The 27,111-nt window shown below is 37.2% G+C and overlaps 1 protein-coding gene across 1 annotated transcript in view; it reads right to left on the reverse strand.

Moving 5' to 3' along the window:
* Positions 1-26,882, reverse strand: part of TBPL1 (TATA-box binding protein like 1) — a 32,141-nt gene extending 5,259 nt beyond the window's left edge. Inside the window, exons 1-4 of the mRNA XM_027850757.1 lie at positions 26,794-26,882; positions 2,692-2,881; positions 1,862-1,944; positions 1,407-1,470 (exon numbers count right to left, since the gene is read on the reverse strand). Of these exons, the coding sequence (XP_027706558.1) occupies positions 1,407-1,470; positions 1,862-1,944; positions 2,692-2,826 (282 nt within the window). The 5' untranslated portion in view covers positions 2,827-2,881; positions 26,794-26,882. The remainder of the gene's footprint in view (positions 1-1,406; positions 1,471-1,861; positions 1,945-2,691; positions 2,882-26,793) is intronic.
* Between the last annotated feature and the right edge of the window lie 229 nt (positions 26,883-27,111).

Here is a 27,111-nt window from a genome sequence, read left to right on the forward strand (position 1 = left end):
GGTGGCATGCAAGACAACAATAATCAAAGACTATAGTAATTTACTGTTTGATAAATCCAAAGACTCCAGCTTCTGAGATAAGAACTCACTATTTAACAAAAACTTCTGGGAAAACTGGAAAACAGTATGGCAGAAACTAGGCACAGACCAACATCTTACACTCTATATCAAGACAAAGTTGAAATGGGTACATGATTTAGATGTAAAGGCTGATACTATAAGCAAACTAGGAGAGTAAGGAATAGTTTACCTGTGAGATCTATGGAGAAGGGAAGAATTTATGACCAAACAAGAGATAGAGAACATTATGAAACACAAAATGGATGATTCTGATTACAATGAATTGAAAAGTTTTTGCTTTTTGCTGAGACACTTACTGCATTCTAATTCTAGCTGCTATGGCACCTGTAAGTTTATTTATTGGTATTAAGTGAATGCTACTAAGATTAGGGCTAACTTTTCCCATTGGAAAAAAAAATCAATACTTATTTTAGAATGAAAAGAAATCCATAAAATCTCAGTATTTTAATTCAGGAAGATATTTCTTATAACACAAGAAGGAGTCAAGGAAAGAAAGCAAGGGCTGGTTCACCATTCTTCGGAAAGGTCAACTTCCTGGTTCCATTGTTATTCAGTAATAGAAGCTAAAGAAAAAGAGGCAAGTGACAGAATAAATTTCTACTCTAGAGAAAGCATTAGCTGATGGTTCTCACTCATCAAGATAAAAATGGGACTAGAAAAGGCATAACAAAGGATACCTACTGTTCAACCATAGTGAATCCATCTTCTCCTCTAGGCTAGATTTATGAAATACTGAATGAATTTTTTTAAGTACTAGAGAAGAACATGGTAAGAAGCAAAAAAGCACAGCCAATTATTGATTATTTAACCACCATACTGAGGAACAATTCAATATACTACCATATTCTGAAGGGAAAGCACAGAAAACCACATTCAAATTAGGAATTTTTCTTAGGATTATTTACTTCAATTACATTCTATGGTCTAGCCAAGCTGGCCTTCTTGCTATTCAATCAATCAACAAGTATTTATTAAATGCCTATTAGGTGCCTTGCACCTTGCTAGGTGCTGAGGGCACATGAATGAAGAATGAGGCGATCTCCATTCCCAGTGAAACCTTCCTTAGCCCTCTACGTTGCACCCCCACTTACCTTAGCCTAGCTGCTAGTGTTATTCCACTTTCCCTGCAAATGATTTTGCATTCATTTTGCATCTATTTTGTATTTACTTCTATATGCTACTTGAGGGAAGCTGCTGTTTCATTTTTTTCTTTGCATTCCCAGCACTTAGGACAGTACCTGGAACAAGGCTTGTTGACTAACTGATCTTGAGTTCAAAATGCACATCTAAAATACTTTCAGTTTATATATTTTTATGCACTTTACCTGAAAACCAAGTTTCTGTAGACTTCGGGCTAATCGCCTGGCACCAAATTTAGCTTCTTCTTCACTATGGTATAAGAAGAGAAAAATTGAAAAAATGAGATACATAAGAACTAAATTGTAAACAAAGAAGCTTCTATTGACTTATATGACAATGTTTTATAATATATTTTATATCCCAATATATAGAAAGAGAGGCAGCATGGTTTAGTGGGCAGAGTGCCAGTCTTGGGGTCTGAAAGAATGGCGTTAAAATACTGCCCAGACACATACTGGCTATCAAGTAACTATTCAATGCCCCAGGCAATTAAGACTAAGTTGCAAAGCACATGCCAATATGCATTGTAATTCCTTACCATGGAGTTCCCTACACTAATGAAATCACAAGTGTGGACTAAAAAAAATCTAGGAAAAAGTTATCCTTTTCATTGGAAAAAAAAAATCTAGGTATCACTTACCTTGTGGCTCCTGTGCAAATTATTTTTCCTGAGGACCAAATTGTAGCTGTAATTCTAGGTTTTCTAAGCTTCATTAATACTTTCTACAAAAGGAAATTTAAAGACAGTAAATGTTAATATTCAAAGGTAATTTCTCAAGTTAGAAGAAAACAGAAAAAAAATGTTTTTATACCTCTAGAGTAACTAATTGTAGTTTTAAACAATAAATGTCTATTTACTTCTATCTAAGTCTGTCTTAACTGCTGCAATGTCAAAATGAAACCAGGCAATAAACACAAACTACCATGTCAAGCCAAAAGGAAGATGACCCTAAGTTAAAATTTTATAATAATTATCTATATTTAGTTTATTTTAGTGTTATAATTCTTGTACCATGGATTCATCCCAATTAATTTGTAGTCATAATCTGAAAACAAAAGAATTTCACTAAAAGTGTCAAAGATTTATTCCAAAACTTAAATGCAAATTACCAATTTCCTTTTTCCCTCTTTTACTTTAATTTTTGACAGTCACATTTTAAAAGGTAGCGACTTAAATATGAATTATGTTATCTATGCAAACTTTCTATAGCTTAACAGAAGTTAAATCTTCCAAATATAATTTATAGGTCTAAAAACATAACACACTGTAAATTAAAATTGCTTATCCAAATATACTTTTTAAAGAATTATGAAGTACTCTCTTAGAAACAAATGAAATTTGACAGGACAGAATGTTAGTGTAGTTAATGAATTCCTTGACAAGACTGTAAATAGCAGTATGTGTCTCAGCTCAACACTCAAACCTTTCTTAATTTAAATTAGGTATTCCACATTTTAAATTTCACTTACTCCAACATCACGCTTGTAAATTACATTTGCTCCCTCTAAAGCAATCTTCCTTAAGTTCAAATGGCATCTGGTTCTAAAAACACAGACTACATTTGTAATTAAAATGTCCAATGCAACATCACTATCTGCATCCATTGGGGTAGTTTACAAACTCAGCTTCCCCACCAGTGCACCATGAAGCTCTCACATCCTGAAAAAGAGAACAAAACAATTACACACAGTCTAATGTAGCTCAGTTATCTGAAAGCAACATTTCTTTTCTTCATTGGAAAGAATCTTGGAAAATAAAATGCAAGGAAGACAATTTTATTATGTTAAATTTAAACTACAATTTAATAAGAAAAAATAATGTATATAGTTCTTTTGAAGAGTGCTTTGTGGTTTGATAACTATGTTTCATTTTTCATTTCATTTTTTATGAGAATATATACAAAGGGAGTCAGAACTAACAGATCAGTTTGGTATGTTCTAGTATTAAACTTACTTCCTCCAAAGAAATAAACGTTTACATTTTTATCGAAAAAGTAAATAAATATCAGCAACATTGAATAATTTTTTACAAAAGACTGGGTTGTGAAAGACTGAAAATGAAACATGCTAATCACTTCCTGACAGAGATACTAAATGACACACAGTTTTTTGGACATGGCCAATACAGGAACTTGTTTTGCTTGATTATACATATTTGTTATGGGTTTGGTTTTTTTGGGGAGTATGGTGGGGGTGAGGTTGTTCAGTTGGGAAGAGGGGAGAAAAGAAATGCTAATTAATTGAACAAAAGTAATTTAATTTTTTAAAATAATATAATTGGGTTACTCTCTACTTTTCTACATCTTTCATGAAGTTGGCCCAATTCTGGAAGAACACTCCTTAGATGAATTGTTTCTAAACTTTACTATAGTGATGCCCCTTAAAAAAATATAGTTGCTATGCCCACCCATGTATTGCACAAAATAATCAATGAAACTTTCTTAGTTCATATTGTATTCAAATAAAATTAAGGATTTATTAAAAATTTTATAACAAATCTGAGAAGTAAAAATAACAGTTAATACTTTTTACCTAATCACAGAAAAAAGATTAATAATTAGAAATTTCCATTTAAATATAACCATAAGAATAATTAAATACATTCCCAGGACTCAGTAGCACTAAAAATGCCAGCACAGAAAAACAAACGAAAATTATTCCTTTTATTTTTAGACTTTCACATAAAATCTTTTTTTTTTTTTTGTGAGGCAATTGGGGTTAAGTGATTTGCCCACAGTCATACAGCTAGTGAGTGTTATGTGTGTGAGGCCACATTTGAACTCAGGTCCTCCTGACTCCAAGGCTGGTGCTCTATCCACTGCACCACCGAGCTGTCCCAAATGTCATTTTTTTTTTTTTTTTTTAAGGCAACTGGGGTTAAGTGACTTGCCCGGGGTCACACAGCTAGTAAGTGCCAAGTGTTTGGTTTGAGGCCACATTTCAACTCAGAACCTCCTCACTTCAGGACTGGTGCTCTATCCACTGCGCCACCTAGCTGCCCCCTGAAATCTTAACAGAAATTTAGTCAAGCCTTCATGCCTGAGCACCCATTATGCTATTCTGCTTATTTTCGCTGGACCTTGCCAAATATCCCTTGGGAAGTAGTCTAGAGCTCAACAAATCACATATATCAAGTTGCTATGGAATCTAGTAGTTTCATCATGGCACCCAAGATTTCTGTACAAACCAACAAAACCAGAGAAATGCATTTCCTTCTTTTCACAAATTATTATGACTTGAAAAGAAGTCCTTTCATAACAGACAATACTATTTTCAGGGAGAATAGCAAGTATGTACTTATTAGAAGTTTCCTAGGTTTCAGTTATATTCATGCACTCAAGGGGAAGAAAGGGAAAAATTATGGATGGAGTAGGTTTTATTCCACATATGCCCAGAATATATTGCTCAGCTCCTCTATGACTTTTTTGGGAGAATTTCTGAGATCCTAAATAATCTTAAGTTTGAAGTAGAGCTTGGGAACCAATGCTTTCCACATCAATATACTATCTTTTTCCTGCCCATTTGAATTTCAAAATCAAATTCAGCAAACATTTATCAAGCACTTTCTATTCCAAGGCTACAACCCATTTACATCAATAGGCGCTGTGGACTACAGAAGATTATGCTTAATTGTCTCACTTATTCTGGTGAGTCGGTTGGAGGCTTCTTTCTCTAATTCTAGGTCTTTCCTATGTTTTAAAAAGACTCCTTTTTCAGGGGGATGTCTGGAGTTGGTGAAGTGGAAGTGGTAGAAAAAAAGATGGAAGAGTTGAAACAGGGGTGGCAGTGTAGGAATACGTGGGTAGCTTGAAGGTCTCCTTCAGTTTCTAGGTTATCTTAGCTTTCGGCACTGATATGGGAAAGGTGAAAGGAAGAAGGGGTGGTGGGCTCACAGAATTGTTGTAAGATGTAGAGGAGGCCCACAAAATTGCCGTAAGAAGTTAAGGGAGAGGACAGGGGGCTTTCAGTGGATTAAGCAGCATGGCATAGTGTGTAAATGGCCATCCTTAAACTCTGTCCTACTCCTCACACATGCTGGCTGTGTAACCACAGAAAAGTCATTTAACTTCCCAATGGCCCCAGGCAACTCTCTAAATACTTTAAGTTACAAAAGTATTGCCAATCTATATCACAGAGTTTACAGTTTACACACTACACTTTTCTCACAATGATGAAATCACATGATGAACTATAATAAAACAGCAAACATAATAAAAATAATATTATCTAAACTAATTTACTTATCCAGTGCCATACCAATCCAGCTACCAAAGGATTACTTTATCAAGACAGATGAAAATAACCAAATTCATCTGAAAAACTAGGTGAAGTAATTCAAGGGAAATAATGAAAAAAAGAGGGAAGGGAAAAGGCCTAGCAGTACCAGATTTCAAACTATACTACGAAGTAGTACTCAACAAAATAATTTGTTGCTGGTTAAAAAATAGGTAGAGGCTGACTAAATTAGGTACACAATATACAATAGCAAATGAACCCAATAGCCTTGTATTTGATAAACCTAAAGACCCCAATTACTGGCATAAGAACTCATTATTTGATAAAAACTGCTGGGAAAACTAGAAAGCAGTCTGGTGGGAACTAGGTAAAGACCAAGATCTCACAACATATACCAACGTAAGCTCCAAATGGGTACATGACTTAAACACGAAGGGTGACATCATAAACAAATTAAGAGGAGCAAGGAGAAAAATAACTTCATTATCTACGGATAGAGGAAAAATTCATGACCAAATAGAGAATAGAGAAGATCACAGAAGACAAAAATGACTAATTTTGATTATATAAAATTAAAGTTTTCGAACAAAGCCAATGCAGCTAAAATTTAGAAGGAAAACAGATAACTGAGGGGTGGGGGAAACCTATGTAGCAAGTTTTTCTAATAAAAGTTTCATTTCCAAGACATTTAAGGAAATGATTCAAATTTATAAGAATAACAGCCTAATGTCCAAAGTATTCTGCTAAGTGCTAGGGATCCAAAGAGAAAAGTAAAATAGTTCCTGGTTTCAGCTCTCAAGGAGCTCATATTCTAATGTGGGCAACAAAATATGGAAAGTTTCAGTGGTAAGTCAGATGGAAAGGTCTCATGATCTTTGAGATTCATTTCCAGCGATAAAATAGTATTTCTGATGTTAAACTATTTAACAGTAACAAGAACCTTCTTTTCTGGTCTTTAATAAATATGGCTATAACACCTGAAGGAACTCTTGTATCACCACAGAGGCTACTTCTCAGGATGATGGCTGTGTGTTGAAAGCATTGCTATTCCAAAGGCTTATGTTCAGGGTCCTGGGCTATGTTCACTGTGGTCCAAGGGGAGATGGTGGTCAACGGGGTGGTAGTGGTTTGACTTATATGGCACATGCTGCTTCATTCTTCCTTAGAGTCCCTTGCTGTTTCAGAAGGATGGCTTGTCTGCCTGGGGCGGGGAGTGGGCAGTTGGCTGAAAGTTTGCAGAGTGACTGGCCCCTTTTCCACAGGAGCTGTTTTCCCAGAAAACTGCTTCAAAGGCTGGGCTAGAAACAGGAACAGAAGTCTCAGGATGCTGCCACTCCCAGTGCAGCCCTCGTGCTTATCTATCTATTGGTAGCAGCAGGTCAGACATTATTATAGTGATTAGGAAGGTAGAACTCTTCTCCACAATGATTCCTCCCTTCAACTATGGCTGCAGGAGCTAAGCTGGAAGCAGATCTGGTGGTCTGAGGGATACTCTCACTCCCAAGGCTCTTGGGTTCAGAGTCCCGAGCTGTTCTTCATCCAAGTCTTAGAGGTAATGGTAGTCAAAGTGGTGGCAGTGGATTGAGTTGCCTGACATTTGCTGCCTCCTGTCTCTGCTTTCCCACCCTTTGAATGGCAGTTTGTGGGGATGGCTGGCTCCTCCTCCACATGAGCTATTTCCCTGAATGAAGGCTATGAGCTCTGGACTGGAAGGACTGAGGGTCTCAGGGGTGGTGACACTCCCAGTAGGGTTCTTATTTGGGTCAAAGCATATGAATACGCAATTTTTAAAGGAAGAAATCCAAACTATTAATACCCATCTAGAAAAATGCTTCAAGCCACTAATAATTAGAGAAATGCAAATCAAAGCAACTCTGAGGTTCTACTATACATCCAATAGACTGGCAAAATTGATCAAAAGGGGAAAAAAATGACAAATGCTGAAGGGGCTATAAGGAAAATAAATATATTAATGCACTGTTGGTAAAACAGTAAACTGGTCCAATCATTCTGGAAATCAATTTGGAACACTGAAACTGCTAAACTGTGCATATCCTTTGACCCAGTGACACCACTACCATAGTGGTCTATACCTCCAAAGAGATGAAAGAAGAAGGAACTGGACCAATATGTGTGTGTGTGTGTGGGAGGGGGGGGAACCAACAACCAAAACCAAACAATAGTATTACATAGCCCTTTAAGGTTTGCAAAAGTGCTTTACAAATATTATCTCATTTAATCCTCACAAAATCTTTTGGAAGTAGGTGCTACTATTAATCCCATTTTACAGCTGAGGAAACTGAGGCAAACAGGATGTTAAATGACTTACCCAGAGTCACATGGTTACTAAGTGTCTAAGGCTATTTATGAACTCAAGTCTTCCTGACTCCACGCCCAGCACTTTAATTCGATGTATCACCTGTCTATTTCCATCTCTTTTTGTAATAGAAAAGACCTGGAAACTAAAGGAGTGCTTATCATTTGGGGAAAGGCTGAACAAACTATGGTATGTGAATATAATGGCTATTATATGAAATGGTAAAAGGAATGGTTTCAGAAAACCTGATAAGACTTGTATGAACTAGTACAGAATGAATGGAGTAGAATCAGGAGAACAATTTATACAACAACATTGTAAAGACAATCAACTCTGAAAACTCTCTCCCATACTCGTCAAACCATGACTAATCAAAATTCCAGAGAAATGATGATGAAACACCCTATGGAAGAATTACTTGATTCATTCAGTGATAAAATAAGGGCAAAGGAGAGATCAAGACAAAATGCTATAAAAGTGTGAAGAAATCAGTTTCAGCTGGGCTACGGAAGAATTAGAGAAGGTTTCGTGGAGAAGGCAGCACTGACATCGGGCTTTGATGAAAGCAAAGGATTTCAGTAGTCACAAGAGGGAGAAAGAACAAATTTTTGGCATAAGGGACAGCTATCACGGATGCATGGAGGCAACAAAATGAAGGACTAGACAAGGAAGGGCTTTGGGTTTGAGTTGACTGAAAGAAGGCATGCACAAGGGAGAAGAGTAAAATTAGACAGTAAAGATAAGTAAGGTGGAGCCAGATTTTAGAGGGCCTTAAGTGCTTAGGTAAGGACTTTATATTTTATAGCAGGAAAACAACTAAGGTTTTTCTTCTCTTAAAAAATTAAAAATTCATCTGATTCCTAAATTTAGGGTCTAGCTACTAGATCTAAAACAAATTTGTCAAGTCTTACCATTAGCAACTTCTTACGCAGAAGAATACAAAATTGACTAATACAACCATTTTAGTCTCTGTGTAAAATACTCTTGAAATATTAACTACTGAGATGTCTAAGGGAGAGAGAAGGGACAGACAACTAATGATCTGGAAAGGAAAGAAGAAACAATGGAGACAAGCAATAGCAGTCAGGAAAACCAGAAAAGAATACAATCATCACCAAAAATCTTTTGTGGAGCACATAGGATCAAATCATGGATCAGATGATTCATCTTATCATAGATTCAGGGCTTGAACTAACCTTAGAGTTATTCAGTCTAAACTCATTTTACAAATGAAGAAACTGAGGCTCAGGGAGGTTAAGTGGCTTAAGGACATGAAAGAAGTAATTGATAAAGTCAGAAGTTGAGCCTTGGTTTTTGACTCCAAATTTCAGGCTTTTCTCCACTACACCACATTGCCTTCCCACCATTCACCCCGGGGAATCTAATTATAAAGGAATCAAGACAAAACTGAGGTTATCTCATACCTCAGAAACTGAAATTCTGAAGGTGAACAGAGAAGAACATTAGCTTATACATATCCTGGCTGGGCAGCTATCCGAGTAACTTATAAATAAACTATAGCAAACAAAACAACTTTAATAATTATTCAACAGCAGGCACTACTATCCTAAGAAAAACCAGCAAGACAAGTTCTCTTTTTTCAGAAGCAATATAAAAATCAAGCTCTTGTCATTAAAAATAATTTTCACAAGGTGTGAATCATCAGGTAATCCGAAAATACTTCAAATTAGCTTCTGAGGACACATAATAACTCTTACTTCATAGACTCAAAAAGCTAGATATGTATGCCATGCTAAATTTGGTGGATTATCACTATTAAGTCTTTAGTTAAGAAAAATATCTCTGTGTCTCTTTATTTTCAAACTTAATGCTCCATTTTAATTATTAAAATTGCTTACTCACACCTCAACTGTACCCTCAGTTACTTCTACCTCTATGACAGGGCAGAACGAAAAATTCTCTCCCATACTCTCCTTTTATAGAGGGTTCAAAATTCCAGCCTTTTCAGCTTTCTTTTATGTATGGTCTTTCCTGATTAGAATGTAGTCTCCTTAAGGGCTGGGACAATTTTCCTTTTTTTAAATTTTTTTATTTGTGACTTCAACACTTAGTACAGCATGCGTGGCACACAGTAGGCACTCAAATCAATTACTCAATCAGTATTTGTTAGCACCTACTAAAGCATTACATACCATATTAAAAATCCACCAATTAGAAAAATTCTACTAATCTACTAAAGCAAAATTCACTCTCTATTCAATGTGTAAGAGTAGAGAAGAGAAGTAGCAAGAAAACTAGGTTCCAGTTCTGCCTCTGCTACTAACTGAAAAACACTTGAATAAGTCATTTCAATTCTCTTGATGTCCATTTCCTCATTTGTAAAAAAAGGAAAAAATTACCTGCCCTACTTCCTAAAGTTGCTATGAAAATAAAGTGATCTAATATATGTGAAAGCACTATATAAATGCCAGATAGCATTAACGATTAAGTGTTCATTTGAAAATAAATTTGCACTAGTGTCACTTGTGTCTGTCATTCATGTTAAAACTGAATTGTCTGTTTCTTAAAAGATTTCAATGCAGTTTAACTTTTGTTTTTCTCCAGTAGGGGAGACGCTGAGTGCTAAAATGATTCTGAATTTTTAAGAATAACACATCAATAACTCAATCTTAAATATGACTATAACACTTGATAAGAACAGTGAGAACTAGTTCAAATTTGAACAGACTACAAACAAAAGTAGTGCTCTTTGTCTTCCTCTGCTAAGGAGATCTTTTCAGATTCACCCCAAGCCACTAAATCATCCCTTAAATTCACTGTCAACAATTCTTTCCTACTAACCATATGTGGGGGAAGGGGAAAGGAAGCAAGCATTTATTAAGTACCTAATATGTGCCAGGCACGGTGGTAAGAACTTTACAAACATGTCTCATTTGATCTTCACAATACTTCTTGAAAGGAGGTGCAGTTATTAACTCCATTTTATAGTTGAGGAAACTGAGGCACATAGCAGTTAAGTGACTTGTCCAGGGTCACACAACTACTAAGTAACTGAGGCTGGATTTGAATTCAGGTTCTCCTGACTTCAGGCCCAGAGCTCTATCCACCATACCACATTATCTATCTAGACAAATATATACATATATAGATATATACTAGAAATCATATACATTTACATTATACCCCATTATATAAAGAATATATAGATATGTAATATGCATGAGTAGTATTTAAAGCTGGAAGGAGTCTCAGAGATCCTTTTAGTCAAATCCCCTCATTGCAGAGATCCAGAAACTGAGGCCTAGAGAATGAAGTCGCTTCCCCAAGATTTTAAGGGTACTAAGTAACAGAAACAGGATTCAAACTCTGATCTTCTTACTCCAGATTAAGTACAGTATCAATTCCCTAGTCCAAGACCCATCTCCTCCCCTCACCCCATCCAATGCCACCAGTTCATCCCTTGACTACCCTGGATTCTCTCTCCCACCCTCCCCTCCCCCTTTCTGAGGCTTCTTGCCACTCCCTTTATCTTGTTCTCCAAGCCTAACTCCCTGTACGTGCCACACTCTTTCTCTGCCTACCACATTTTCTTCACTATCTTGTTTTCAGTCTATCCTTTCCTGCCTCAAAATTATGTCAGAAAAACACTGAAGCAAACTAAGAGCCAAATAGCTCTGTCTTCTCTGTCTGTTTTTAATCCCCTACACCCCAAGCAACAAGTCCTGTTCTCTTCTTCGATTACCTGCTTTAAAATTTCAGCCTTTTTTGTAGTTCTTAGCATTGCTTACTAACCTGAACTCACTTTGAGCTTTAGGATTCCTGACACAATTTTTACATGTACTGTTACATGTATTTATCTTCTATATCTATACTTCTTCCATCTCTTTTACACTTTCAAAAATCCAAGTTGGTCATTAAGTTTGCTGTGCATCTACACTGGTTTCTTTCATCAACTCCATCTTTTCATCATCAGAACTGGTTATTTTTACATTCTCATAATTTTTTTTTTGAGAATTTCCCTATTCCTTTTGGGATGACTTTCCCCCCAAAATTTTAGGCCACAGAGCCTATTAAAGCAAAGTTTTCAAAGCTTAAAAGAAAGACAGGTAGCACTAACACAAACTGCTACTTTAAACCAGTGTCAAATGTGTACTGCTGGAGAACATATGCAGCCATCTTCTATATCATCAAATATTCAATTCAGTTCAAAAGGCAATTATTAAGTGACTAAGTTCAAGGAACTATGCTAGGCACTGGAGATACAAAGTTAAAAATTAAACAATCTCTGTCCTCAAGAAGCTTACTTTCTAGTGGGAAGAATATCACATGTACAAAATTAAGTATATACAAAGTAAAGAGAAAGAAATAGTGGGGAAGGGTTGGGAGAAAGAACATTAATTAATAAATGGAAGCATTAGGAATAGCCTTATAAAATGTGACATCTGAGAGCTAAGTCTTGAAAGGTGCTAGGAATTACAGTTAATTAAAGAACGATCAAGCATTTATTTCCAAGAAATGAGAGGGATAGGAGATAGCCTATGCAATGCCAAAAACGAAGATGTATATAGGGTACAATAAGTAAGCCCAAAGAGTGCCCTGATGACTAACAGGAAAATCTAAAAAAAAGGAGGTGGAGGGCAAATAGCAAAAAAGGACATTTGTATTTATTCTTAAGACATTCAGAAGCCAGAGAAGCTTCCTGAACGAGTGTGACATGTTTAGATTTGTGCTTTGTTGGGAATATCAATTTGGTAGGATGAAAGAGTAGAAGCAGATGGACCATTTATGGAGGCTACACAATAGTCAAGGAGATAGGTAAAAAAGGTCTGAATTAGGGTGAATAGAGAAAATTGGATAAACATGAAGGATGCCATAGAGTTAGAATTAGTAAGACTTAGTGCCTGCTTCTGGTGAAATGAGAGAACATGAATAATTTTCATGTTGGAAACCTGAGAAGTTGGAAGGACAGTGGTGCCTTTGACAGAAATAGGCAAGTTAGGAAGAAGAATGCGTTTAAAGCAAAAGATAATGAGTTCCATTTTGGACATACTGAATTTGAGATGCCCATAGGACTTCCAAGTAGAGATGTTCAGTGGACAGTTGTAGAAGCAAGGACTTGAGATCAGGAGAAAGATTAGTGCTGGATAGAGAGATATACATATATAAAATACACTCATATATATTGTTTACATAGAGATGTGAACCCATGGAAAATGTTGATTCAGAGAACGAGACTACAAAGGTGAGATCAGACAAAAGGAGAATTAGGAAAAAGAAATAGCATGAAAACCCACAGAGTAGAGGGCATCCAGATGAAGGGAGTTGTCAAAATTGACAAAGTGTCAAATGCTGCAGGAATCATTGGAAACCTTGGAAAGAACATTTTGAGTTGGGTGGTGAACTTTGGAAGCCAGATAATAAATGGTTGATAAGTGAGTGGGAAGTGAGGAAGTGGGGACAGTGAGTGCAGATGCTTTTTCAAGTTTAGCTTTGAAGAGAAGATACAGAAAAAGAGTTGAGGGGCTAGCAGCACTAAGTACTACTTTTTAAGCAGGGGTGACTGAACATCACAATGAGGATAAAGAATAGCTTTAAGAAAAATGAAGTAGAAGAAGAGAAGAGTTAAGAGGCCATGGTCTAAAAAAATTTCAGTTTTAGGTGGAAGTGTGAGCACGTGCACGCACGCGCGCGCGCACACACACACACACACACGACGGGGTTTATTAGTGATGAATAAAGGTTCTTGACTGGGAACCGAGAAATCTAACAGAAGAGTTAGTCCTGCCATTAATTATCTATGTGATTTTGGATGGACAAGTCATAACCTCTTTGGACCTTAAGTTTCCTCATCTGTAACATTAGAGCTAAAGCTAGATGATTCCATATATTCTAACTATGAAATTGCACTAATCTTACTATTTTATTTTTTTTAATTTAATTTATTTTTTTTTTGCTTTTTAGTGAGGCAATCAGGGTTAAGTGACTTGCCCGGGGTCACACAGCTACTAAGTGTCAAGTGTCTGAGGCTGGATTTGAACTCCAAGTCCTCCTGATTCCAAGGCAGGAGCTCTTTCCATTGAGCCACATAGCTGCCCTAATCTTACTATTTTAATATTACTACTAGAAGCATTAAGGCATTTTGTATAGTGAACAGTCAGGAGTGCTTGGTTAAAGTTGTCTCTGACATATAATGGCTATGTGACACTTGGCAAGGCACTTAACCTCATTCTCAGTCTCCTGTCCCCTGTTCCCTGTTCCCTCACCCCCAACTCTCACAAAAGTATTATACAGTAGAGAGAGTTCCTTACACCAATGAAAGCACAGGTCCAGTTTCCCCTAACAGACTACTACTAAATACTTCTTAGTATCTATAGAATGCTTTTTATTATAAAAGCTTAACCGGTTTTTTTGGTGAAACTACACTTTATTTATTTTCTCTTTTGTTCTGGTGGTGTGGCATCTCGACACTTTTCTGATTCAGAACCTGTGCTGACTATGAGAGTCAGTATCTTGATAAAGACATGGCAGTAAACTTAGTTACTGAAATAGATCATCTTCAACTCAGTAAGTCTTTATTCACTTTCAGAAGGAAAAATGAAGATGATCTCTTGAGTTTATTTGTTTATTTCCATAATAATAGCTAACATTTACATAGTGAATATATGGCAATCACATATTGTTTTCTCGCTTTTTTCATATCAGTCTGGTGAAGCAGGGATTAAAGTGTTATTAACCTCATCTATACATGAAGAAACTAAGGCTCACATCTGAGATTGGGTTACAGAGATTGAAGACACACAGCTAGTATGTGTCTAAGACCAGATTTAAATGCTATCACTTGATAAAATCTAGTGCTTTGAGCTACCTCAAGATGCCTAAGGTTAGAGGTTCTTAGAACAAAAGTAGAAGAAAAAGAAAGACCAAGGTATGGAAGAACTGAAGAAGCATTTGTAAAACTTCATCTCTAACCAGATAAACAATAGATTAAATGTGTGTATGCATATATGTCTATATACATGTGTGTGTATATCTATACAGTCTAAGTTTCAGACCAAAGGCTTGCTTGCTAATAATAATCAATATAAAAGAGCAACTAGAAAATTCATTAAATAGGCATATATTTATCAGCTTGCACTATTTTTTGGCTATGCACACAATCAAGGTGTAAGACTTTGTAAAAAAAATATAAACAGAACTGTACTTTTCAAATTTACTGGTTATTCTTTTTGGAGGCATCATCCAGCATTTTAAATGATCCAGCATAAGTAAATGAGCTTATAATTTCATTCAGTCATTCTTAGTCCAGCATTTTATCTGAATTATGTGGGATGGTAAATCAACCATTACTTAGAATATCAAAGTTTATAAGTAAATGGTTTAGTAATAACATTGACCAATAATACTTTTCTCTTTAGAGAAAACGGTCAGGTTTACTATGGCTAAAGAGTAAGAACTTAAGAAAAGGCTTATTTTGCTAAACAAAGACACTTTTTCTTCACAAATGTATGACAACCAACTGTACTTGGAAATATTATTTCAATTGCCACACTGGGTTTTGTTGGCCTCTCTTTTCTAAGAAATGAACATCTCTCCCTCTCTCTACTCAAACCATCTGCCATGAGTGATAACCAGAGGCCTGTGTAAGACAATAGGGAACACAAGTACTACTCAACACCTTCAAGTGGAGTGATGCTTCAGATATACTTCAGAATGAATATTAAAATACAAAACATTTCTGTGACCCACCTATTCACCACCTAAAACACAATTATTGGAAATATACATTCATCTATTCCTTGTCCAGAGCTAATTCAAAGATAATTTTGATGAATCAAAACTTGGGCAGATATGTTTCAAGTAGAAAACTAACAGAGACATATCAACCAAAAATGGAGAATTCATAGGTCTCATCATGAAATCTTATACAACAAAAAGCAACTTCTAGTTCTAAATGATCATCTTACTAAGGGGACGAGAATTTTACTAATTTTTATGTATAACTAGCAATCACTAATTTAAAAAAATGAAGAAACTAAACTCTTAATCAGCAAATCTCATAGTTGGCTTTTTCAAGGGAAGAACAATCCAGTCTTAAAACCGCAACATTTCCCACAGATGTTACATCAAAATTGTCCCTGATACACCATCTGTTTTATAATGCTCTCTCTAGGTCACTTCTTTCACCATGTAATGTGCTTCAAATTGCCAGACCAATCTGGAGTATTCCTATCACAAGAAACATGCGCATATTTTCACTAGTGACATGACAGATTTGTATATGCCTAAAAGTTCACCTTGTCACAGATTATGTTCTATAGTGGAACACCTCTCAATGACTGAAAGGTATAAAGAACATAAGATCCCAATACTTGCTTGTTGACTATAAAAAAGCATTTGATTGGGTAGAACAAAATACCCCATTAGAGTCTCTTGCCCAATAAGATATCTCCTATGCATATCACAAAATCATACCAAATTCCTTGAAAGTATAACAAGAAATAATTTTGTTCACTGATCACCTGTTCAATAAAATCAAATGAGACATAAAACAAGGAGATATACATTAGCTCCAGAGTCCAAATCAAAAGATTCTTTATAAATGTAAGGTCTTCCAATTGCTCCTTTTGTTGGATGGCTCTGTATTAATGCAACAAGCCTTGAAATATTACAAAAGCCTCCTAGGCGAGACTCATATTTATAGAAAAGCGGTTTTAAAATGTCTGTTTTTCAAATTATGATACTGTTAGTTAATCCGTAGAGCTAGTCCATCAGCACATATATCCTTCTAAGAAACTATATATTTATTGACTATCGTCTAAGGAATTATGGCTAAATACTAAAGTGGATCCAGAATTGCACAGGAGGAAAGAGATGCTTCTCCCTTTAACAAAGCACCACCTTTTTTAAAGGAATATTTTTCCAATTATCCTGCATGGTTGTGAATCATGGAATCAGTTTCCAAGGAACTGAAGTTTCAAGTCAAAGGACAATGACTAGGAACATGCTGAACCTGAATTTCATCTTGCCATTCTGTCAATGTACAAGAATCCTTTCATTCTCTTTTCTTGGAGATACGGGGGCTGATAACAAAATTTAAAAAATTTTACAATTACATAGCTGAGAAAAAGTACCATTACTTTCAGAACTCTAATGTAGTAGTCAGAGGATAAAGCTGGGACACTTGGCCTTTATTTCATTCTTCTGAACAAAATGTTAAGAAAAAAAAAAAACCTGTTAATCCTTGACTGAGCACTACACCCTTCTATAGAATAGGACCATACGCTTTACATTTTATTATATATGCAATAAAAATCACAAGTTAGGAAAAAGTCCTGTTTCATGGCCTTCCCTTTAATGAAATTCTTATGTCTATATCTAAATTCCTCCTTATTAATACTTCTGACCACTGAAGTCCCTTCCAGCTCTAAATCTATGATCCTATGACACTGCATCTAGGTCTAAACAGTCTCCCCACAAACTCAGATCACACTTTAAACAAATATCAGTTTAAATAACCCAGAAAAATATTCACTCAACGTAGGTATGGTGAATATCACAGTGCAAGATGTTATGCAAAGTACTGGAAAAAATCACAAAGATGATTAATATATGACCCCTACTCTCAAAGACTTACTCTAAGAGGAGTTAAGACCTCTACAAAGGCAGTGATGAAATATTAAGTGTAAAGTTGTATGTTTTCTATTCATGTTTTGTTAGCTATATTTATTTATGTCTTCCTCTCTCACATGTGTGCTATAAGCTTCTAAAAAGAAACATCTTTTAATAAAAGCACCTGGCAGAATGCTATGCATATGACAATTTCTTTAGATATAAATGATAACACTTCAGATATTTTAATCGCTTCAAAGCAAATGTCACAATAAAATATTTTTTAAAAGCACAGCAGGTACTGATTCTAAGACATTGTTCTCACAACATTCCACTGTAAATCCTTTTATTCCTCTTACAATTAAAGACTGTTATACATTTAATCATTTCATCACATGGATCTTGTTATCATGAAAGAAAATCACTGGCAAAAATCACTCCCTAGGAAATTATTGCCCTACAGCCTTTAGAAAAAATGCTGTTTCCCTCAGCCAGAAGCTATACAACACAGTATGTGTTAAAGACTTAATGCACCACACACCACTCTCAAAAGTAGCTCTAATTCTAAATACATTCAGATGTCATATAGATTTCATGTTATCTATTTGTCACCACTTAAGTCAATTCTGCCTATATTATAGATTTATACACCCATTCAAGTAGTTTTCTTGTATCAAACTTCTACATATTCCCAACTTGTAACCAAATATTAAGATATTCATAGCAGTCTAAAGGTGAATTTGTGATTTTAACAGTTTCCAAGATTTGGCAAAACAAAATTTGTGTCAAATAATAAAAGGCAAAGTGGTCTGAAAAAACGTACTTGTGTCAGATTCTGTACCACTGAGGATTCTCTGTAGCTCAGTTAACTTAGATTCGATAATCTAGGGGAAATTAATTCTTGAAAATGAATTTCATAGAATGAAGTTAACTGTTAGAATAGATATTTCATTTTAGACGAAGGATAATCTAAAACATAGTTTTCCTGTTTTCCCCAATACCGTTTCTACTATTTTAAAAAAATTAGGACAGTTTGTTAAAATGTTTAATATTAATATTTCTAGGATTTCTATACCACAATTTTCTGAAGAATTTAAAAGTATTTTCAATATACTGCCTTCAACCAAATGGTGAAATGAGAAGCACCAAGTATTATCTATAATTTGTAACTGAAAAAACAGATGTAATAATAATAGCTAGCATTTATATAATGCTTTAAGGTTTTCAAAGTGTTTTACAAATATTATCTCACTTTATCCTCACAACAACCCTGGGAGGTAGGTGCTAAAAGACTTATCTACAACCACACAAAACCAAAAGTGGTATTTAGCTCTCCTATTCCCCAGTATAACAGTCTTATCTACTAAGCTAAACAGTCAAAGTTATTCAGATTAAGGATGGCATTAAGATTGTAAAAAAAAAAAAAAACAAACCTAAAAGAATAATCCCACCTCTGCAAGTCTACTAAGTATGGGGAAAGTACAGGAAGGCTATCAAAGAAGATATGTTCCAGTAAAGGACATTTTTGACTGGAATTTCATAATCAGAACTAGATATAATACAGAGTTGTATAAAGATGCTTTCCAGAACCTAAAACAAATGGGGGCTGTGATAAGAAAAATCATTAAATTCCAACTACAGCATAGTCAAATATACACACAGATACCTCTGACTATGTCTCAACATATATAAATGTATACAAACATATCTCAAGAGTTTTAAGACAAAAGCAGGGGATGCTGGACATTAAGTTACCATTGGGATATACAGGAGAGGAGACTGACTTATGAGGAAATGTCTGGACTGAAAATCCTAAGAAAGCATCACCCCCTGGTTTCCAACAGCATCTAGTACTATGAGCACCTCTGGCTCCTCTACCTAGACACCTCAAAAAGATGGAATCAGGTTTACTACCTCACCAACCTGCTAGCAAAGACCGAAATTTCTCTAAGGTCTCCTCCACCTCCACTCCTTCACTCCTCCCTCCCACTTTTCACAATTAATTAGAGATAAAAGGTTTAACACTTTAGTGTGAATGACTTTTACCACCATTCAATCCACATGCATAAATGTCATGTTTTGCTAAGCAAATGAGAAAGGAGAAAGACAAATGGATAACAAGGTGTTGCTACCAAAGTGGACAAAATAAATACAAACTAGGACAAACTTTGAAGACTTCAAGATTCTGCCTAGGATTGGCCCTGCCTACCTTCAAGTAGGCCCTGATAAATATATACAAGTGGTGGAGTGAGTTCATGCAGCTGCAAACACAGGCAGCTCTGCCTCTGATTTCTGAAAATTTTGTTTGTTTTTAACTGTATAAAGAAGCTTTGTTCCCAAAGAACTTGCTAACAGTATCACCATACCCCATATATGAGGTCTTTTCATTATACACCAGGAAAGTCTCTTTTTAGTCACTGAGAGTAGTTCTGAGTAAGTATAAAACCACTAGGCAGTCTGTGACATGATGCCAAGAATTAGTAAGACATTTATATTAATTGTGGACCAACTTAGATGCCCAGAAAATGTCTTTTAAGTAGGTGAGTGAACTGCCTTTTTTTCACGTCTTTCGTTTATACTTGTCACTTAACCCAGGATGGCTCCACCATAAGTAGCCTAGATCCAACATTTCTAACTCTTGGCCACTTACTCTTTTTGAAATCTAGATTCCCTCTATTCTAAAGGTTGCCAATGTCCCCCTTCAATCACCAAATCTAATGACTTCTGCCTAGTCCTCTTCCTTCTTTACTTCTTTTTAGCATCTTACATTGCTAATTGCATTTGAAGTTCCCTCTATCCCATACTTCTTCGATGTCAAGCTATCTCTATTACCCATTCCTTTTCCTATTCCTCAAGGTTCTGTCTCCATCCCTCATCTGTCTTCTGCCCATTCCCTATATGCTCTTAGTCACCTGAATCACTTTTTTTAATGTGTTTAATTCTTTACTATCAATTAATTATATTACATCAAATTGAGATTGAGGTGACAATACACATATGAATTTAGATATTTTTCTAAAAAAAAAAACTGAAAAATATTATTATCTTTAGATAGCAATTGTGCAATGCATCTCTCTTAATAATAACTGGTGTTTTTATAATACTTTTAAGCACTGAAAAAGACTTTACAAATAATCTTTAATTCTATCTACACAAGTGCTTCTCTCTTCTCTCCTCCTTTCCTACCCCTCTTCTCTTCTCCTCCTTCCTCTCCCTCTGCCCACATGGGGTATCATACACTTACTTCTAGGTGCTCTGCCCAAAGGAATATAAATTTGATCTCTAAAACATCACAAGATATCTGGTGGTTTAAGAGCTAGATTTTTTTCTTAAGGACTATGCCTTAAACCAAAGTCAGTCTGGCTCTCTTTGATTGGCCAACAATGGGTCCCAGCCCAAGCCCCACTTAGTGGTCACTGTGTGGGCCCTGATTGGCTCAGAGTAAATGTAAATAGCAATTGTTTCTGTTTCGGCCAGAAACCCTGAGGGTCTTCCCCTCCCAGATTGATTTTTTTTTTTTGACTAGGTAAAAGAGGCCACTCTTTGTCTCATTTCTTTTTTCTTTTTTTAAACTTTGTTAATTTATTTTGATTTATCAACAATCACTTCCATAAGCTTTTGAGTTTTAACCTATTGGATCATTTCACAACTCCACCAACAATGCATTAGTGTTCCAATTTTCCCACATCTTCTCCAACATTTATCATGATAAATGTTTTGTCATGTTGGCTAATCTGATAGATGTGATGTGGTACCACAGAGTTGTTTTGATTTGCATTTCTCTAATCAATAGTGATTTAGAGCATTCTTTCATGACTATAGATGCCTTTAATTTCTTCATCTGAAAACTGCCTGTTCATATCTTTTGATCATTTATCAACTGGGGAATGACTTGTATTCTTATAAATTTGATTTAATTTTCTATATATTTTAGAAATGAGGCCCTCATCAGAGACACTGGTTGTAAAAATTCTTTTCCAATTTTCTACTTTCCTTCTAATCTTGGTGTCATTGGCTTTGTGCAAAAACTTTTCAATTTAATGCAAAGTTCTCCGTTTTGCATTTCGTAAATGTTCTCTATTTCCTGTTCTTTGTCTTTTTCCTTCAATTGGAAATAAAATACTCAACTGCCATGATTCCAAACTCTATTATGCCCACTCCTCATTTGAACTAAAGTCAGATTTTTTCAAGAGTGATTCAGGTGTTACATTTATATATCCCCTCCTCATAGTCTTTCAAAGACTCACAGTGGCACAACATTCATATATGCCAGCGCATTCAGTACTCTGGGATATACTTTATTTGGCTTTATTAACTTGAACTTATCAGGAATAGATAGGGAAAAAGGAAGTTAAGGTATATTTGGAAAAAAAAAAAAAGAATACTTTGTCTCATTTCTTACCTAGCCTTAATCACCGAATGAGCATAGCCTCAGTCAAATGGAGACCTGTTAAAGACTTTAGCTCAAAAAGGTCAAGGTCTCCTACTGCATCCTGGACCATCCCCAGTCGTTTTGATCTATATCTCACCACTCCACTCAAATGGCTCCAGAAGAGAAAGTGAGGCTGGTGAATCTCCACAGCTCTCTCTCACCCAAATCCAATTCACCCCCAAGTCAAGGCATCACCCTCCTGATGCCATGGTCCTCCCCAAGAATGAAGGACAAACAAACAACAACAACCTAAAGTGGCATAACAGAATCTGCAAGAGCTTTCATTCCATTTGGATGACTTTTTAGAGTCCAAGGTCCACTGTGTGCCATTGAAATTCACACAAGATTATGTGGGAGAATTAGGTACATACATATCAAATATTTGGGATGATTTTACGTACCATATTCAAGGAGATAATTCCTCATTATTTTATTTATCCCCATATCAATATACCAATAGCACATACAAATGACTATTACTCGTGTTGAGAATTTGGATGTTTCTTTTCATGTCAGATTGATTGGACATAACTATTATATCTATAGATCAATATAGAGCTGGTTCAGGCCCCATGAGGATACAAAATGAAATTATGGATATAAAGTTTGGATCAAGTTGGGACCAGGGAAAGAGTTAGTGAAGATCATTCTGATCATTATCAGTGGAGGCAGAATTAAAACAGCTATTGTCATTTCAATATACTACAGACCATTTGAACAGAAGAAAGAAAGAGATGATAAAATAAGGAAACAGAAAGACTAAAATTTAGGATGATTTGTGGCTGGTGATAATTGCTAAAGATAATTTTTTGAGGGGGAAGTTAAGGTATATTTGGAATAAAAAAGGATCAAGGAAGGGGATATGGGCACAGTTTGGAGTCCATAAAACAATGATAATGGGTAGCTATTCCAAACCAATTGTATTTCCATATTCTCATAGAGAAAAAAAATATTTAAACAGAAAATATTAGAACAACAACAACAAAAGGCTGCCTTGCTGGGGGGCGGGGGGGGGGGGGGGGGGGGGGGGTGGGAAGGACTCAATCCAACTGAATCTCTCAATGGCAGCTAAATTCAACAATTCTAAAACCTGTCCCTAAAATTAGTCCTCAAGATTAAAGAATCTTTGGAATAAGCCCCAGAAGCCACCAAGTCTATCCCTTTGCATGGACTTCTATATTTCTATTCTCTCAGGCTCTCCAGTTAAAACCCTGGAGTCATTTTTGATTCTTCCTTTATCCCCAAAGTCCAATCAGTCGTGACTGATCATCAAGCCTCATCTGTACAGTTCTAACTGTCTGATGGCCTCAGCCTAATCCTTGCTTAGATTTCTGTTCTAGCTCTTGGCACCTGGCTTTGCATTTTGGACTCTGATTTCCTTAACTTTCAGTCTCCTGAATTTTCATCTCATTCTTCTAGACTGAGTCTTTTTGATCTGATTGAAGAGAGTTAACACTGCATCTTCTGGTTTTAACCCTACCTTTGTTATTATTACTTACTCTGGCCTCCAACTTGTGGGTCTTGCTTTCTCTGGCAATGACTTGTCTTTACCTAAGATTTCATTCTCCAATCTGCATACTAGATCTGACCTTAGTTTTGACAGCTATGGTTAAAAAAGAGATCAGTGAAGTAAGGATCCTTATAGCTTTGAGGGAGATCTGGCTATTGAAAGAATTTTTTAAAAGTTGACATTAGGGGCAGCTAGGTGACGCAGTGAATAGAGCTCTGGCCTTGGAGTCAGGAGGACCTGAGTTCAAATCCAGCCTCAGACACTTAACACTTACTAGCTGAGTGACCCTGGGCAAGTCACTTAACCCCGATCACCTCACCATAAAGCAAGAAAAAACAAAACAAAACAAAACATAAAAGTTGACATTAAAGATAACTTGTTTAGTGAGATCTCTTAAATACTCTTCATATATATATAAAATAGGAAAACAAATAGGAATACTATTCTTTCATGAAATAAACATGTACAAAACAGAATTCAATTCAATAATTAATTAAACACTATGTGCAAAACACTATACAAGGCAATGGGAAGAAAAGGATAATTATGAAGCGATCACTGCCTGCTACAAGCTTACAATAAAGTACTGACGATGAAAGATACACACATTTGCAATATAATTCAAACATTCATTAGGATCTTATGTGAAAGACAGTAAATATAAAATTACTGCACAGAACAGAAATATAATAGAAGTTGAAGAGTTAATATTAAAATACAAAGTACTATTAAGAGTTTGAGGAAGGAAAGATAATTTCTGATTGGGTTAGCTTAAGATTCCATTGAGGAGATGATATCTGAGCTGGGCCTTGGTTTCAAGGGTCATTAGAATTAAAAAAAAAAAAAAAAAACAGATGGCACAAGGAAAATTATCTCTGGTATAGTCAATTAATGGGGTCAGCAAAGGTACAAATAGAAAACACAAGTGTGCTGTGGGTGAAGAGTAGTCAGGTTCAGCTACAGCATTAGAGTATGTTGAGGGCAAGTAAATGAGACACAATTGGTAACACAGGGAAGCACCAACATACAAAGGACCTTGAATTCAGGATAAGGAGTTTGGATTTTATTTGGTAGGCAATAAAAAACAATTGAAGTATTCTGAGTAGGCATATGCAATCTAAAGATCTGTGTGTTAAGGACAATTAATTTAGCTGTGCTAGAAGGATGGATTGGAGGGGAAGAGTTTAGAGGGGTGCTATTGTAGTATTCCAAGTGGATGATAATATGGACCTGTATTAGCAGAAATAGAAATAAGGAATCAGAACTAAAAAAAGAAAATTGAACATGAGTGACTAAGTAAATGGTGTGAAATAGGGAAATCCAAAAATACTAATTGGGGAAGATACCATAAAACAGGTACTGAATACCTCTGGGGCTCATCTTAAGCAAATCATTCAATTTCTCTGGGTCTTAGTTTCCTCATCTGTAAAATGAAAAGTCTGAACTAAGTAGTTTCTATGATCACTTTCAGCTCTGTGAAGTCCTGTAGATTCTATCTTTTGGAATGTCTCCACATCTATCCCAATCCTTTCTATTCCAACTGCCACCATCCTAATTTAGAGTCTCATTTCCTCTCAGCAGGGATATTGCGAAAGCCTCTGAATTGGTCTCCTTGATTTCACTTTTCTTCCCCTCCATTTCACTCTATTCATCACTACAAGCACTCTTCATAGAGTGTAGCTCCAATTATATTAATTTTGAACTTTTAAAATCCCCAAGGCTTATCACAATGACTGACAAATAGTAAGTGTTTAATGAATATGTCAAATGCATGTTGAATGACTATTCTGTGCCAAATTAAGTCCAAATTCCTTAGCTTTGAATTTACATTCCCTTCACAATCTGGCTCTAATATACCTTCTTCTACCACTCCTTCTATCCAAACAGAACTATTCAATATTTCCCCAAAACATTTTGTATTTTCCCTCCTCCCTGCTTTTTATTCCCTCTACTTCTCTCAAGGAATGCCTCCTCTCAAAATAATAACTCATTTGCATGGTACTTTAAAATTCTCAAAGAAATTCCAAGTATATTTTCATTTGATCCTCAGAGCAAATGATAAGGAGTCTGAGTTTCAATGATCTTCAAGAGACTTATCCAGTGATTCACTGATCCCAGTGATCTACTGCTACTTCAAGCACCATCTTCAATGCCCCCTCTTTCATTAAGTCTCTCCTCATTCTACCTGTCCTCCATTAGGATTTGATCCATTCCTTCTCTGAATTCCTATAGTACTGATTTACCTCTCCAGTAATCCTTTCCTTCCATCATTATAACATCCTAAAGGGTTTAAGATTTACTCATTTTTGTAACCTGTAGCACCTAACACATGGTGTAAACACTCAAATATTTGTCATTAAAAAAAAAAATTCCACTAGAAACCTCCCACTGACAATCTTCCCCTTCATCTTGAGCCACAAACCTCACGTCACTACCACTTCATCCGCTACCAATGTGCCCACATAGCTTGGGCAGTTTCAGTACTTCTTGGACAATGTTGCAGTTTATGTAGCAGCCCATAAATGTGGGTCAAACGCAACTGCTATAGATACAATAATGCGGACGCAGGAATAAAGCCCGCAGATGCAAATCCGGTTAGGAGTGGAAACGAATTAGTCCATTCTTCCAGTTCTTCCCACAGTGCCTGGCACACAGTAGGTACTTAATAAATGCTATCTGACATTTCCATAGCTCCTGGGCTTCAACACTGACAGACCCTCACCCAATTCACCCCCCTCCTCTCTCGGATTCCTCCTCTTCAAGATGATTGGGGAACGTTTTTCAAAGCTGATCAAGTGCCAAATGAGTCCCCCACGGTGCAAGCAGCCCCAGAAACAAGCAATAGTCATATTTTGGCGGCTCCCCACATCCTCCCAAAGATCACCGTCCTCCCCCCCCCCAACCTCAGACAAGTTTCCTGGGAGGGACAACGGGACCCAGACCCCCTCCTCATCTTTCAGTTTGGCATCTTGGACGAGCCCCCCATAACCGGGGACTAGGGGCCTCTGCTCTCCCAATCTTCCCCAGCACTGACACGTTAAACCGCCCCGAACCCGACGCCTCAACCCTAACAAGCCTCCCAGGCCGGCCCCCACCCCACTCCAAGCCCCATCGCCGCCACCCCCCACCCCCACCCCCTTCCTCCCGTCCAATTGGGATCCTCACGGGCGCTTCCCGGATGAAGCCCCTCTCGGGGAGCGAACTGTCATTTCCCCCCCATCCACCCCCGGATAAGCCGCAGCCCGGATGGGGACCCCCCCCCCCAGGATAAGCCGCAGCCTGGATGGGGACCTTCCCACATACCCCGGATAAACTGCAGTCTGGACAGGGACCCCCCCACTTAACCCCGAATAGGCCGCAGGCTGGATGGGGACCCCCACCCCAATCCGCTGTCTCTGCCTGCCCCGGGGTAGGGGCTCTGCCCGGGCCTCGGACCTTCCTTGCCCTCCTCCGGGGGGCGCCCCCCCCCGGGTCCTCCCTCAGGCCGGGCCCCGGGGCTGCCGTTACCGAGGGGGAAGGAGAAGGCGGCGGCAGTGCGGCTGATGGTGGTGGCGACGGCGGAGCAGTAGCAGCAGCAGCAGCAGCAGGAGGCGGCGGTGCTGCCCAGTCTCCATGGAACTCCCGCCCCGGCCCGTTGCTAGGAGCCCCCGCGGCCCCGGCTCCGTCGCTCGCGCTTTGTTGTTCCGGGTCCGAAGCCGCAGCCGCTTCCCTGCGACAATAAACAGCACAAAACGCCGCGAATGGGGGGGTGGGGGTGGGGGTGGGGGTGGGGGTAGGGCATAGAGATCGCGCCGGGCCAGAGCGCCCCCAGAGAGGTCGGCTGCA

Source organism: Vombatus ursinus, unplaced genomic scaffold (assembly GCF_900497805.2).
Source record: "Vombatus ursinus unplaced genomic scaffold, bare-nosed wombat genome assembly UNPS02009132.1, whole genome shotgun sequence".
In the NCBI taxonomy this organism is placed as follows: Eukaryota; Metazoa; Chordata; class Mammalia; order Diprotodontia; family Vombatidae; genus Vombatus; species Vombatus ursinus.